The sequence below is a fragment of the Lagenorhynchus albirostris genome, chromosome 4 (assembly GCF_949774975.1).
Source record: "Lagenorhynchus albirostris chromosome 4, mLagAlb1.1, whole genome shotgun sequence".
NCBI lineage: Eukaryota > Metazoa > Chordata > Mammalia > Artiodactyla > Delphinidae > Lagenorhynchus > Lagenorhynchus albirostris.
In genome coordinates, this window is record NC_083098.1 from 22,922,844 (window position 1) to 22,937,308 (window position 14,465).

The 14,465-nt window shown below is 36.8% G+C and overlaps 1 protein-coding gene across 5 annotated transcripts in view; it reads right to left on the reverse strand.

The window, feature by feature from the left end:
• The window catches only part of INPP4B (inositol polyphosphate-4-phosphatase type II B), a 728,360-nt gene that overhangs the window by 67,085 nt on the left and 646,810 nt on the right, over positions 1–14,465 (reverse strand). For all 5 annotated transcript variants that reach the window (XM_060147684.1, XM_060147683.1, XM_060147686.1 and 2 more), the window contains 2 exons: positions 13,887–14,027; positions 9,150–9,247 (listed from right to left, as the gene is read on the reverse strand). In XM_060147684.1, coding sequence (XP_060003667.1) covers positions 9,150–9,247; positions 13,887–14,027 — 239 coding nt within the window. The remainder of the gene's footprint in view (positions 1–9,149; positions 9,248–13,886; positions 14,028–14,465) is intronic.

Here is a 14,465-nt window from a genome sequence, read left to right on the forward strand (position 1 = left end):
TTGTGCCTTACAGTCTGGTCAGCAAGAACTACTGTCTGAAAGCTGCATCACTAGGCCAAGAAGATGTGAAGGGAGAAATCCACAACACACGGTACTCAGACAGGCAAACAGACCTCCCAGTCATCAATAGCTCTGTTTGATACCAACTTCAGACATTATATATTTCTTGCTTCAGAATTTTCAGCAAAGATTTACAGGAAAGGGATCACCCATTCCTGGGTTCCTCCTCTGTAACAGGTACTTCTCAGCTCTAGATCCCATGAATCCTCCACAAAAGGGAGAGAGGGAGAGAGAGAGAGAGAGAGAGAGAGAGGCCATTCCAACGTACCAAGCCTTCCACTAATGACCTTTCTGAGATACAAGGAAAATGGGGTTGGAGGATAGTAATACTTGAATTTGACTGAATATTTCTTCCAAATGAACTTGAGATTTTCAAATACATTAATCTACAAATCACCAGACTATGTTGAACACGCTGAAAGGAAATGAGGTACTGTTGTTTAGCAACTTTTAAGTTTACTGCCCTCCCCATTACTAACTCCTAAGGGGTGAGTGCCCAGTAAAGCCGACAGAGGTATTAGATAAAAGGAGTCCACGTGTGTAGACTGCTGAATTGAGACTATCAATTGAATCTACTACATATTTAACAGAATTAGAGAATATTTGGGGAAGAATAAATGTTTTAGACCATAAAAGCTATATATAAGAAGAATAAACAGAAAGATGATAACTATTTGATTGGGAGTGAATATATAGGCTAAAATGATTTATTCATTATATCCTGGTATTGTAAAAGTAGGGGACATCCCTAAGTTTAAAAAAAAATTTGGGGAAGAACGGAAAATTTTTTATTTAAAACGTAGAATTTCACTAGATCATAAATCATAAAAAAAAACAGGGTGAGTAAATTAATGGACAGGACATCCAAAATGGATGAATAAGTGAAAGGAATATATTTAGAGGGTTAACAGCCTTTTAACACTGCTACAAATTATCCCTTGATTTCACCGTGAAAGAAAAATAGTAGATTATATGGATTATAAGTATGATCCCCCATAGTAGTTTTTTCCCTCCTTAACAAAGAGCCTAACCCTTATTCCTACTCTTAATAAAGCTTTTAGGTACCTCCTTGAATGGAGTGCAACCCAGTGATGCTTTAGGTTACAATATTTCTGCATGAGGAAAAACCCTACATATGTTGGTATTATTTCATAGATATGGTTTAGACTTTTGTTATGGAAAATAACCACAGTCACATCATACCTTCATTCTGTGCCAAATCTATGATAGTGTTGTCTCAAAAATATGTTGACATAACAGGAAACGAAATATCAGGAAGAATTCAGTCTGTTAAGACAACTCATTTCAACTAATGAAATAAAATTGATTTGATGCAAAAGTACATCCTGTTTTCAAGCATGAGATATATTTATATATTTCTAAAACAGCTATATTTAATTAGCAATAATTTATATGAGGTCTCATGTTCTTCCAATTTTTAAAACTCACATTCCCATGAAGAGTTTCAATGACTTGAATGTAGGGATTACTTTGTATTTCATATATCAGAAATACTTCAACAATTACTTATACATATTTCTTTTTAGGTGTATAATTGTTTATGTGTAGTATTGATATCTTTCATAGACTTTGCCAACAAACTACTTTTTAATATAATGTATGTTTTGAGTAAGGATGACACAGCATTGGTTCTCAAACATTAGTATGGATCAGAAATGACTTGGAAGGTTTACTAAAACAGATTACAGGGCAAGTTCAATAGACCTGCGGAGGGCCCTGAGAATGTGCATTACTAACAGATTTCCAGGTGACATGGATGCTGCTGGTCCAGGGACCTCACTTTGAAAGGACCCATATAAAGAGAAATCAAGTTGTTTATAAAAATTATGGGAATTACTTCCAAATTACAAGTAACTGTAAGAAAATTATCCACCAGCAAGTCACTGAGAGAGCCTTTCCCAGAAGCATGGAGTGACACTTTGTCTTCAGGAACAGGTGTAATTTTATTTTATTTTTTCTTGCCATGGCTTGTGGGATCACAGTTCCCTGACCGGGGATCAATGCTGTGCCCTTGGCAGTGAAAGCTCGGAGTCCTAACCACTGGACCACCAGGGAATTCCCAGGAAAAGAAGGATGGTGGGAAGCCTGGGTGAAGAAAAGAAGATGAACACAAGAACCAGATTCAAATTACCTGTACTCTTTGAACCCTATTAGGTGAAGCCAGAGTGAGGCCTTCACATAATGACATTGAACTGCTTGTTTTCTAAAAGGAAGACCAATAGAAAGATTAAAGAAAAAATTTCTGTTTTCTACAGGTTCTTGGTGCTCTGGCCGGCTGTAAGGCCTGTGCCTCTGAGGTGGGAGAGCCGAGTTCAGGACATTGGTCCACCAGAGACCTCCGGACTCCATGTAATATAAAACAGCGAAAGCTCTCCCAGAGATCTCCATCTCAACACTAAGGCGCAGCTCCACTCAACGACCAGCAAGCTACAGTGCTGGACACCCTATACCAAACAACTAGCAAGACAGGAACACAACCCCACCCAGTAGCAAAGAGGCTGCCTAAAATCATAATAAGGTCACAGACACCCCAAAACACACCACCGGATGTGGTCCTGCCCACCAGAAAGAAAAGTATCAGCCTCATCCACCAGAATACAAGCAATAATACCCTCCACCAGGAAGCCTACACAACACACTGAACCAACCTTAGCCACTGGGGGCAGACACCAAAAGCAACTGTAACTACGAACCTGCAGCCTGTGAAAAGGAGACCCCAAACACAGTAAGTTAAGCAAAATGAGAGGACAGAGAAACACAGCAGATGGAGGAGCAAAGTAAAAACCCACCAGACCAAACAAATGAAGAGGAAATAGGCAGTCTACCTGAAAAAGAATTCAGAATAATGATAGTAAAGATGATTCAAAATCTTGGAAACAGAATGGAGAAAATGCAAGAATCGTTTGACAAGGACCTAGAAGAACTGAACAACAAACGAACAATGATGAACAACACAATAAATGAAATTAAAAATTCTCTAGAAGGAATCAATAGCAGAATAACTGAGGCAGAAGAACAGATAAGTGACCTGGAAGATAAAATAGTGGAAATAACTACCACAGAGCAGAATAAAGAAAAAACAATGAAAAGAATTGAGGACAGCCTCAGAGTCCTCTGGGACAACATTAAATGCACCAACATTCGAATAATATGGGTCCCAGAAGAAAAAGAGAAAAAGAAAGGGACTGAGAAAATATTTGCAGAGATTATAGTTGAAAACTTCCTTAATATGGGAAAGGAAATAAGTCCAGGAAGTGCAGGGAGTCCCATAAAGGATAAATCCAAGGAGAAACATGCCAAGACACATATTAATCAAACAATCAAAAATTAAATACAAAGAAAAAATATTCAAAGCAGCAAGGGAAAAACAACAAGTAACATACAAGGGAATCCCCATAAGGTTAACAGCTGATCTTTCAGCAGAAACTCTGCAAGCCAGAAGGGAGTGGCAGGACATATTTAAAGTGATGAAAGGGAAACTCTACAACCAAGATTATTCTGCCCAGCAAGGATCTCATTCAGATTCAACGGAGGAATTAAAATCTTTACAGACAAGCAAAAGTTAAGAGAATTCAACACCACAAAACCAGCTTTACAACAAATGCTAAAGAAACTTCTCTAGGCAGGAAACACAAGAGAAGGAAAAGACCTACAATAACAATCCCAAAACAATTAAGAAAATGGTAATAGGAACGTACATATCGATAATTACCCTAAATGTAAATGGATTGAATGCTCCAACCAAAAGACAGAGACTGGCTGAATGGACACAAAAAAGACATAGACTGGCTGAAGGGATACAAAAATAAAACCCGTATATATACTGTCAATTAGAGACCCACTTCAGACCTAGGGACACATACAGACTGAAAGTGATGGGATGGAAAAAGATATTCCATACATATGGAAATCAAAAGAAAGCTGGAGTAGTAATTCTCATATAAGACAAAATCGACCTAAAAATAAAGACTATTAGAAGAAACAAAGAAGGACACTACATAATGATCAAGGGATCAAACCACGAAGAAGATATAACAATTGTAAATATTTATGCACCCAACATAGGAATACCTCAATACATAAGGCAAATGCTAACAGCAATAAAAGGGGAAATTGACAGTAACACAATCATAGTAGGGGACTTTAACACCCCACTTTCACCAATAGACAGATAATCCAAAATGAAAATAAAAAACGAAACACAAGCTTTAGATGACACATTAAACAAGATGGACTTAATTGATATTTATAGGACGTTCCATCTAAAAACAACAGAATACACTTTCTTCTCAAGTGCTCATAGAACATTCTCCAGGATAGATCATATCTTGGGTCACAAATCAAGCCTTGGTAAATTTAAGAAAATTGAAATCATATCAAGTATCTTTTCCAACCATAACGCTATGAGACTACATATCAATTACAGGAATATACATGGAGGCTAAACAATACACTACTTAACAACCAAGAGATCACTGAAGAAGTCAAAGAAGAAATAAAAAAATAACTAGATACAAATGACAATGAAAACACAATGGCCCAAAACCAATGGGAGGCAGCAAAAGCAGTTCTAAGAGGGAAGTTTATAGCAATACAATCCTACCTCAAGAAACAAGAAACATCTCAACTAAACAACCTAAACTTACACCTAAAGCAATTACGGAAAGAAGGACAAAAAAACCCCAAAGTTGAGCTGAAGGAAAGAAATCATAAAGATCAGATCAGGAATAAATGAAAAAGAAATGAAGGAAACAATAGCAAAGATCAATAAATTAAAAGCTGGTTCTTTGAGAAGATAAGCAAAATTGATAAACCATTAGCTAGACTCATCAAGAAAGAAAGGGAGAAGACTCAAATCAGTAGAATTAGAAATGAAACAGGGGAAGTAACAACTGACACTGCAGAAATACAAAAGATCATGAGAGACTACTACAAGCAGCTATATGCCAATGAAATGGACAACCTGGAGGAAATGGACACATTCTTAGAAAAACACAACTTTCCGAGACTGAACCAGGAAGAAATAGAAAATATGAACAGACCAATCACAAGCACTCAAATTGAGACTGTGATTTAAAATCTTCCAACAAACAAAAGCCCAGGACCAGATGGCTTCACAGGCAAATTCTATCAAACATATAGAGAAGAGCTAACACCTATCCTTCTCAAACTCTTCCAAAAAATAGCAGAGTGAGGAACACTCCCAAACTCATTCTACGAGGCCACCATCACCCTGATACCAAAAACCAGACAAAGATGTCCCAAAAATGAAACCTACAGGCTAATATCACTGATGAACATAGATCCAAAAATCCTCAACAAAATACTAGCAAACAGAATCCAACAGCACATTAAAAGGATCATAAACCCCATGATCAAGTGGGGTTTATCTCAGGAATGCAAGGATTCTTCAACAAACGCAAATCAATCAATGTGATACACCATATTAACAAACTGAAGGAGAAAAACCATATGGTTATCTCAATAGATGCAGAGAAAGCTTTCGACAAAATTCAACACCCATTTATGATAAAAGCTCTCCAGAAGGTAGGCATAGAGGGAACTTACCTCAACATAATAAAGGCCATATATAACAAACCCACAGCCAACATCGTTCTCAATGGTGAAAAACTGAAAGCATTTCCACTAAGATCAGGAACAAGACAAGGTTGCCCACTCTCACCACTATTATTCAACATAGTTTTGGAAGTTTTAGCCACAGCAATCAGAGAAGAAAAAGAAATAACAGGAATCCAAATCAGAAAAGAAGAAGTAAAACTGTCACTGTCTGCAGATGACATGATCCTATACATAGAGAATCCTAAAGATGCTACCAGAAAACTACTAGAACTAATCAATGAATTTGCTAAAATAGTAGGATATAAAATTATTGCACAGAAATCGCTTTCATTTCTATACACTAATGATGAAAAATCTGAAAGAGAAATTAAGGAAACACTCCCATTTACCATTGCAACAAAAAGAATAAAATACCTAGGAATAAACCTACCTAAGGAGACAAAAGACCCGTATGCAGAAAACTATAAGACACTGATGAAAGAAATCAAAAATGATACAAAAAGATGGAGAGATATACCATGTTCTTGGGTTGGAAGAATCAACATTGCAAAAATGACTCTACTACCCAAAGCAATCTACAGATTCAGTGCAATCCCTATCAAACTACCAATGGCATTTTTCACAGAACTAGAACAAAAAATTTCACAATTTGTATGGAAACAGAAAAGACCCAGAATAGCCAAAGCAATCTTGAGAAAGAAAAAAGGAGCTGGAGGAATCAGGCTCCCTGACTTCAGACTATACAACAAGGGTACAGTAATCCAGACAGTATGGTATGGGCACAAAAACAGAAATACAGATCAATGGAACAGGATAGAAAGTTCAGAGATAAACCCATGCACATATGGTCACCTTATTTTTGATAAAGGAGCCAAGAATATACAATGGAAAAAGACAGCCACTTCAATAAGTGGTCCTGGGAAAACTGGACAGCTACATGTAAAACAATGAAATAAGAACACTCCCTAACACGATCCCCAAAAATAAACTCAAAATGGATTAAAGACATAAATCTAAGGCCAGACACTATCAAACTCTTAGAGGAAAACATAGGCAGAATACTCTATGACATAAATCACACCAAGATCCTTTTCGACCCACCTCCTAGAGAAATGGAAATAAAAACAAAAATAAACAAATGGGACCTAATGAAACTTAAAACCCTTTGCACAGTAAAGGAAACCATAAATAAGACAAAAAGATGACCCTCAGAATGGGAGAAAATATTTGCAAATGAAGCAACTGACAAAGGATTAATCTCCAAAATTTACAAACAGCTCATGCAGCTCAATACCAAAAAAACAAACAACCCAATCCAAAAATGGGCAGAAGACCTAAAAAGACACTTCTCCGAAGAAGATATACACATTACCAACAAACACATGAAAGGATGCTCAACATCACCAATCATTAGAGAAATGCAAATCAAAATTACAATGAGGTATCACCTCACAACCAGTCAGAATGGCCATCATTAAATATCTACAAACAATAAATATTGGTGAGGGTGTGGAGAAAAGGGAACCCTCTTGCACTGTTGGTGGGAATGTAAATTCATACAGCCACTATGGAGAACAGTATGGAGGTTCCTTAAAAAAATAAAAATAGAACTACCATATGACCCAGCATTCCCACTACTGGGCATATACACTTAGAGAACCATATTTCAAAAAGAGTCATGTACCCCAATGTTCATTGCAGCTCTATTTACAATAGCCAGGACATGAAAGCAACCTAAGTGTCCATCCACAGATGAATGGATAAAGAAGATATGGCACATATACACAATGGAATATTACTCAGCCATATAAAGAAATGAAATTGAGTTATTTGCAGTGAGGTGGATGGACCTAGAATCTGTTATACAGAGTGAAGTAAGTCAGAAAGAGAAAAACAAATACCGTATGCTAACACATATATATGGAATCTAAAAAAAAAAACCAAAAAACCTGGTCATGAAGAACCTAGGGGAAGGACAGGAATAAAGATACAGACAGAGAATGGACTTGAGGACACAGGGAGGGGGAAGGGTAAGCTGGGACGATGTGAGAGAGTGGCATGGACATATATACACTGCTAAATGTAAAGTAGATAGCTAGTGGGAAGCAGCCACAAAGCACAGGGAGATCAGCTCCGCGTTTTGTGATCACCTAGAGGGGTGGGATAGTGAGGGTGGGAGGGAGATGCAAGAGGGAGGAGATATGGGGATATATGTATATGTATAGCTGATTCACTTTGTTATAAAGCAGAACTAACACACCATTGTAAAGCAACTGTACTCCAATAAAGGTGTTTAAAAAAATAATGAAAAAAAATGATCCACCAACGTCCACGTTATAATGAACTTTCCCCATAATTACTAATGCAAAGTAGTTTTGTTTATATTATTAACCTTCTGAGTAATTAACAAACTGAAAATTCATAAGTATTCTGGCTGCCAAAGAATCTCTCTGTACTTAATTTCACTTTGGCTTTAAAAGTATTTTATTTGAAATAAAATATAAAAGCAGCAGTAAAATTTTCTAACTATAAAATCACACGGACGTGTGCTTATGCCACTGTAATATTTTGAAGCAAGATAACTGTGTAATAAAAAGACCTAAGTACGCTGCTACCTAAGATACTTCAAACTAAGTATCAGAATACAGTTCAGTGAACAAATTGCTAGTGAATCGATGACAGGTAGAGTTTTATTACAGCTTTTTGGTAACAAATATTAAGATATTTCCTGCTTTATTAAAACCTAGTTTCTTATTGTGAATAACTAAGTATCTCAACTTATTTCTTTATAGTACTTATGGATGAGCTCCAAATACATTCTTTATTCTCTAATTTTGCACTGCTCAAATACGTGCTTAATTTTGTGGGAAAAAGGACGGCAGAACTGAACAATGGCACAAAACAAAACAAAAAACAAAGTGTAAAACACAGTTCTATAGGCTTATGCCCCAATATTTTCACATAAATATTGCAATAACTATATTCAATAATTTGCTCCTTAATTTATATCACTTTTTATTACCTGTAAAATTTATATTCTATCAGACATATATATATACATAAATATAAAATATATACACACACACATATATATGTGAGAGATATATCTGATGTAGCTTATAAGTCAGAAAACTAAATCTTTATTAAAGTCTTTTACATGGTTAAGAATTCTACAACATTTCTGTTGGACTCAATTGAGATTTCTAATTATAAGTTCCTTATTTTTGACTTTTGGCATTTTCTAGTGGCACTGAAATTAATGTCCTAGCATAAGCAGCAGGACACACTTGAGTGCAATCAGGGCAGCGAGGCAGGTGTCGGCCAGGCCACCTTGGCAATCAGTTTTCTTGGCACAGACAATCTCAAAATCACTCTCACATTCCCACACTGTGCTTTATTCTTCCATTGACCTCTATGTCTGACCTCTCCCGAAGAATTATAATCAAGAAATTATTATTGTTGCTTTTCTTTGTAACTTGCATACTTACAATCAGGAGGCATCTTTTCCATAAATACCGTGTAATATTCTTTTAGAAGTTCAAAATTTTCCTGATTAATACTTTCTTGCAAAGAGACATCTCCAAACCTAAACATAGAACAAAGAGAATAGTTATGGGTTATAAAATAGCACCCGAAAGTTACTTTTTTTAATCTTTCTTTTTTAAATAGGTGGCAATAGTTTTGTAAGGAAGGAGTCTCTGTTTTCTAAGCAACATTGTGCAAAGGTGATTTCAACTATATTCCAGTCTCCACTGGCCCTGACTCCACCAATCCCTATTGACACACCAAAATATTCTCACAGTCATCAAATGTGAACCTGAATGAAATATGAAATCTAAAACACCAACCCCGTGCCTCTGCATAATTGATACTCAGTTAATGTTAGTCTCCCTACCTCTGCAGGGCTATATCTCTAAAGACCTAAAAACTCTTCCTTCTCTCTTTTTATCCCTCCTATATTCCACTTCACCAATGACAGCTTGTGGAGAGGTCCATAGGACCAGGACTGAACATTGGGCTGCATACAGTCTTAAACACACTGTCAACTGCTGTAGGCACATGTAGAGTACTCCAGTCTCCCAGGGACTGGTTCACTTCTGTGGCCCTTTCTTTCTGCCCACACCATGAAGGATGCCAGCCTCTGTACTGGTGCTCTTCTGCCACCTTCTTCAGGCAAAACTTTCTACCTGTATATCACTGACCTTGTGTTTTCTTTAAGCCCTTCTCAGGTTTAAACTTAAAATCCTCTTGTCTCTCTATAGGATGCCATGCAAATGGCTTCCAATATGTATCCTCATCCAAACGGCTTCCAACATGTATCCTCATCCAAATATCTCCATTCAAATCTGTATTTCTAGATGTCAACTGAAAATTTCAAAGTGAATTAACCCACACCACTTCAAATGCAACCTAACCAAAAACTGAAACCACCTCCTCCTTTTGTTTAGAAATAGGCGTGTTTCTAATATTCTGACATTAATTCAGGTTCAAAATCTAGGCCCCCTTTTGGATTTCCTCGGTTTTCCGCACTCCATCCACTATTCACTTATATATTCGCATCTCCGGTGTCCTTTCCTTCTTTTTCTTTACCACTGTCATTTTAGGTATTTAGTAATATTCAGTCTCAACTGGATATAAAGCCTCCCAAATATGAGAAGTGCTATGCCTCCAGGTTCCTTCCCTTCCAATCTATCCCTTACATCATGGTCAGATCATTCATTCATTCAACAAATATTTATTTAACATCAGCCATGTGCCAGATGCTGCATAGGCAATGAATGAAATGTTGGAGAAGTTAGTCTACCACCCGTTTCATCATATCTGCTCACTAAACTTCACTGCATCTCCTCTCTGTGTAAGAACAAAGTCCAGTCTCTTTTGTTTAGCATCTAATGTCTCCACAAAGGCCTCCAAAACCCTTTGTTTGTGGGAATGGAATTACACCCTTCTACTTTACCAGCAGGATTTTGATGCCTTTGGGACTTTTCACATGCTATTCCTCCTCTGACTAGGAAGCCTTACTTTCCTTATCAGCTTGATTAATTCTGATTTGTCCTTCAAAGCCCTGTGGAAGGGGCATATATACTATGAAACCTTCCTGATGAAATGTTCTCCCATCTGTGAATCACTTTCTTTCCTCCATGAATCCTGTCCCTCCTACATCTTTGCTTACTGTATGAGTCAAACTGTGGTGTATCATTTGTTGAACTGTCTTCCTTACTGGATGGTGGGTCCTTTCAGGATGGGGATCATGTCAGTTCTTCTTGTTACACTGCCTGCTCCCTGTGTCCCACAGCTTGGCAGAGTAATGCCTGGTGCAGAGTCAATGTTCAAAAACTTTACTGAGTTAAACTTGGAGGACAGGAATACGAACCCAGGAAAATCTACAGGAGAGTTAGCCTGAACTCTGAAATACACTCTTCTACCTTTTTCAGACATTATAAACACCTGGTATTTAAAAAATGTTATCCTTGTTGGAGTAATACTAGTGTTACAGACTAAATGTTTGTGTCCCCCCAAAGATCATATGTTGAAGCCCTAACCCCCAGTGTGGATGTGTTTGAAGATGGAACCTCTGAAGAAGTCATTAAGATTATGAGGGTGGGGCCCTGAACCAGTGGGATTAGTGTCCTTGTGAAAAGAGTCATCAAAGAGCTGGTTCTCTCTCTCTACACACACAAAGAAGAGGTCATGTGAGCACACAGCAAGAAAGCTGAAGACAATTCTCACCAGAAACCAAATTGGCCAGAATCTGGGACTTCTCAGCCTCTAAAACTGTGAGAAATAAATTTCTGTTGTTTAAGCCACACAACCTGTGGTAGTTTGTTATGGTAGCCCAAGCAGATTAATTAGTACTTACTTATTTAAAAATGGATATACATTACATAAGTTTTGGCTATGGGTACATATATAGTAACATATTATACCTGGATTACATAGCATACCTAACATGTGAATGTTGATGGAAAAAGCTCAAAATTCAGAATCAGAAAAATAAAGCTCAGAGAACAAAGTGATTTGCTCAAAGTAGTAGTTGGTTGATATCCGAGGGCCAGCCTTCCTGCTTCCCTTTGTGTTTCTCTCTATTTTGCAGTTGTGTCTCTTTTTCAAATCCCATGTATCTTAAACAGCATCCAGGTATGAAAAAATACATTTTTTTTTTGCGGTACACGGGCCTCTCACTGTTGTGGCCTCTCCCGTTGCGGAGCACAGGCTCCAGACGCACAGGCTCAGTGGCCATGGCTCATGGGCCCAGCTGCTCTGTGGCATGTGGGATCTTCCCGGACCAGGGCACGAACCCATGTCCCCTGCATCGGCAGGCAGACTCTCAACCACTGCGCCACCAGGGAAGCCAGAAAAAATACATTTTTATAGGCAAGACAGATGAGAGAGAAGGGGAGGGGCATTTAAAAAAAAATAAAGTGACTAACATCTAAAATAGTAACAATGACATGTAAATTAACCTAATCTAGAAGGCTTGAAAATACAATGCTAAGTATTCCTTGAAAAGTCTGTAAATGGAGAGTCTCACATGTCTCTCAAGACTGCACTCACAGGTCTTAACTTAGTAATTTAAACTCCAAACACTCTGTACTCTAGTGTACCAAAGAAGAGACAATTAATTTAGAGTGCTGTTTTCCCCCCCCAATTGTTCATTAATATCATTTACCTCCCAAATTGTATAATTTATGTTCATAAACATCATTCTCCTCAACCTGTGAACTTGCTGTGAGACAACATATAAAGATGACTGGAATATAATCTGATCTTACATAATTATTTGCAAAAGTGCTTAATTATTGAAGAATCAACTTTTTGTACAATACAGTGAAAAAAATTATATTCTGATTTAAGCATACTATAAGACAAGAGACTAATAGCTTCCACACAGTTTGAGATTAAACATGCAATACAAAACTGGCATGGAATTTTGTAACTGGCAAGTGAGAATTATGAAAATCTATGTTGTCCAGAAAACCTTTTGGATGAAAGGGGGAGACGGAGAAATCGTTGAAAATAGTAGCTAAAAACAGGCACCTTCACCATCATTGAAATTCAAGATGGCTATAAATGTAGTGGTAGTTTTAGTTTAGTAAAAAACATTAATAAAGGATTAAAACATACATAACAAGTTATGGCAAAGAATATGCCAGCTACCTATGGGGGAAGGAAACATTTAGAGAGTGAATTATTGACAAGGAAGCATTTTAAAATACTCTTCAAAAGTTTTGCTTTGGGGGAAATTTTCCAGCTAGGCTTTACAGCAAGACACTAACTTCTGGGCTTCCCTGGTGGTGCAGTGGTTGAAGAGTCCACCTGCCAATGCAGGGGACATGGGTTCGTGCCCTGGTCTGGGAAGATCTCACATGCCGCGGAGCGGCTGGGCCCATGAGCCATGGCCACTGAGCCTGCGCGTCCAGAGCCTGTGCTCCGCAACGGGAGAGGCCACAGCGGTGAGAGGCCCGCGTACCGCAAAAAAAAAAAAAAAAAAAAAAAGACACTAACTTCTTTCTCTGAGAAGTTTTAGAGAATCTTTTAAAAATGTGTTCTGTGAATCTTAACTCTTATCCACGTTTTCGATAATCTCTACATGGGAATCATGTAAGATGCAAAAGTAATTCCTTTGTCTGCTCAAAGCGTTTTTGACAGTTGCTTATGCAATCACATACAATCATCTGTCATTTAACTGAGAAAATTATTATGAAAAGATGTGTTGTCATCCTCCAATAACAATTATTTTAATAAATTTTTAAAATTATTTAAATAAATAAATTTTAAAAATTAAAAAAAATTTTTTGAATAAATTAAAAAAATATTTTAGTAATTAAAACAAAAGGAAAAAATAGCGTGTTTTATTAGGTCCAGAAAATTTGGACACAATTAGCAGAGTTTACAATGTTGAAATATATGTAAGCACAAAAAAATTCTAAAATTTGATACACACATGTAGGTATTTGGAAACATGAAGAAAGTTAATCCATGTGAATATTTTGGTATTGACACCAATATTTTCCTTGTTATTTTGCCATATTTAAATTTGATGTGGGCCAGGAATCCTTAAATATGAATAATTCTGCTTGCCATATCAAATAACTTTGTACTGATGAAAAGGAAAATGTTACCCATGAATCTAATTTCTATGTACAGGAACACATGGAATTATTTAGCATATCCATAACAATTATACAAAAAAATCAAGTACCGACCTTATATCTGAAGCTTACCTCTCAGCAAGAGTTTGCTGTTCATTGATTCCAACATTAAAAAGTACTGGATACACATGAAGCAATTGTCCTTCTTTAATCTGTAGAGGCAGGGACTCAAACATTCTGCCTGGAAGCTTCACCTCCACCACATAATGTTCACTGGAGAAAGAGGAGGGCAAAGAGAAGCAGCCTTGCTTTATTTCATTCAATTTTATGTTACTTTAGATTCATATGAAAGAAACAATACAACAGTTGGAATATAGCAGTGATTTAGGTTTTTGGCTTCTATCTGCTTATTTTCTTTTATTAATTCATTTGATAATCATTTCATTCACTTCACTGTTAAATTACTTGGCATAAAGAGTCATTTACATTTATCTCCATTACTCTGAGGTTTTATAGGAAAGGAAGAATATTTAGTACATCTTTGTATAAAAGGGCCATGTGCATAAGAGCTTCAATATTTGTTTTCTTGATTTAATTATTTAAAAACCCAGTCTCAAGAATAAGAAAAGCAATTTAATGATGGATTTTTTAATATAGTGAAACTAATGAACCAAATCATTTATACATTTTTTAGCATGGCCTAATTGTTAT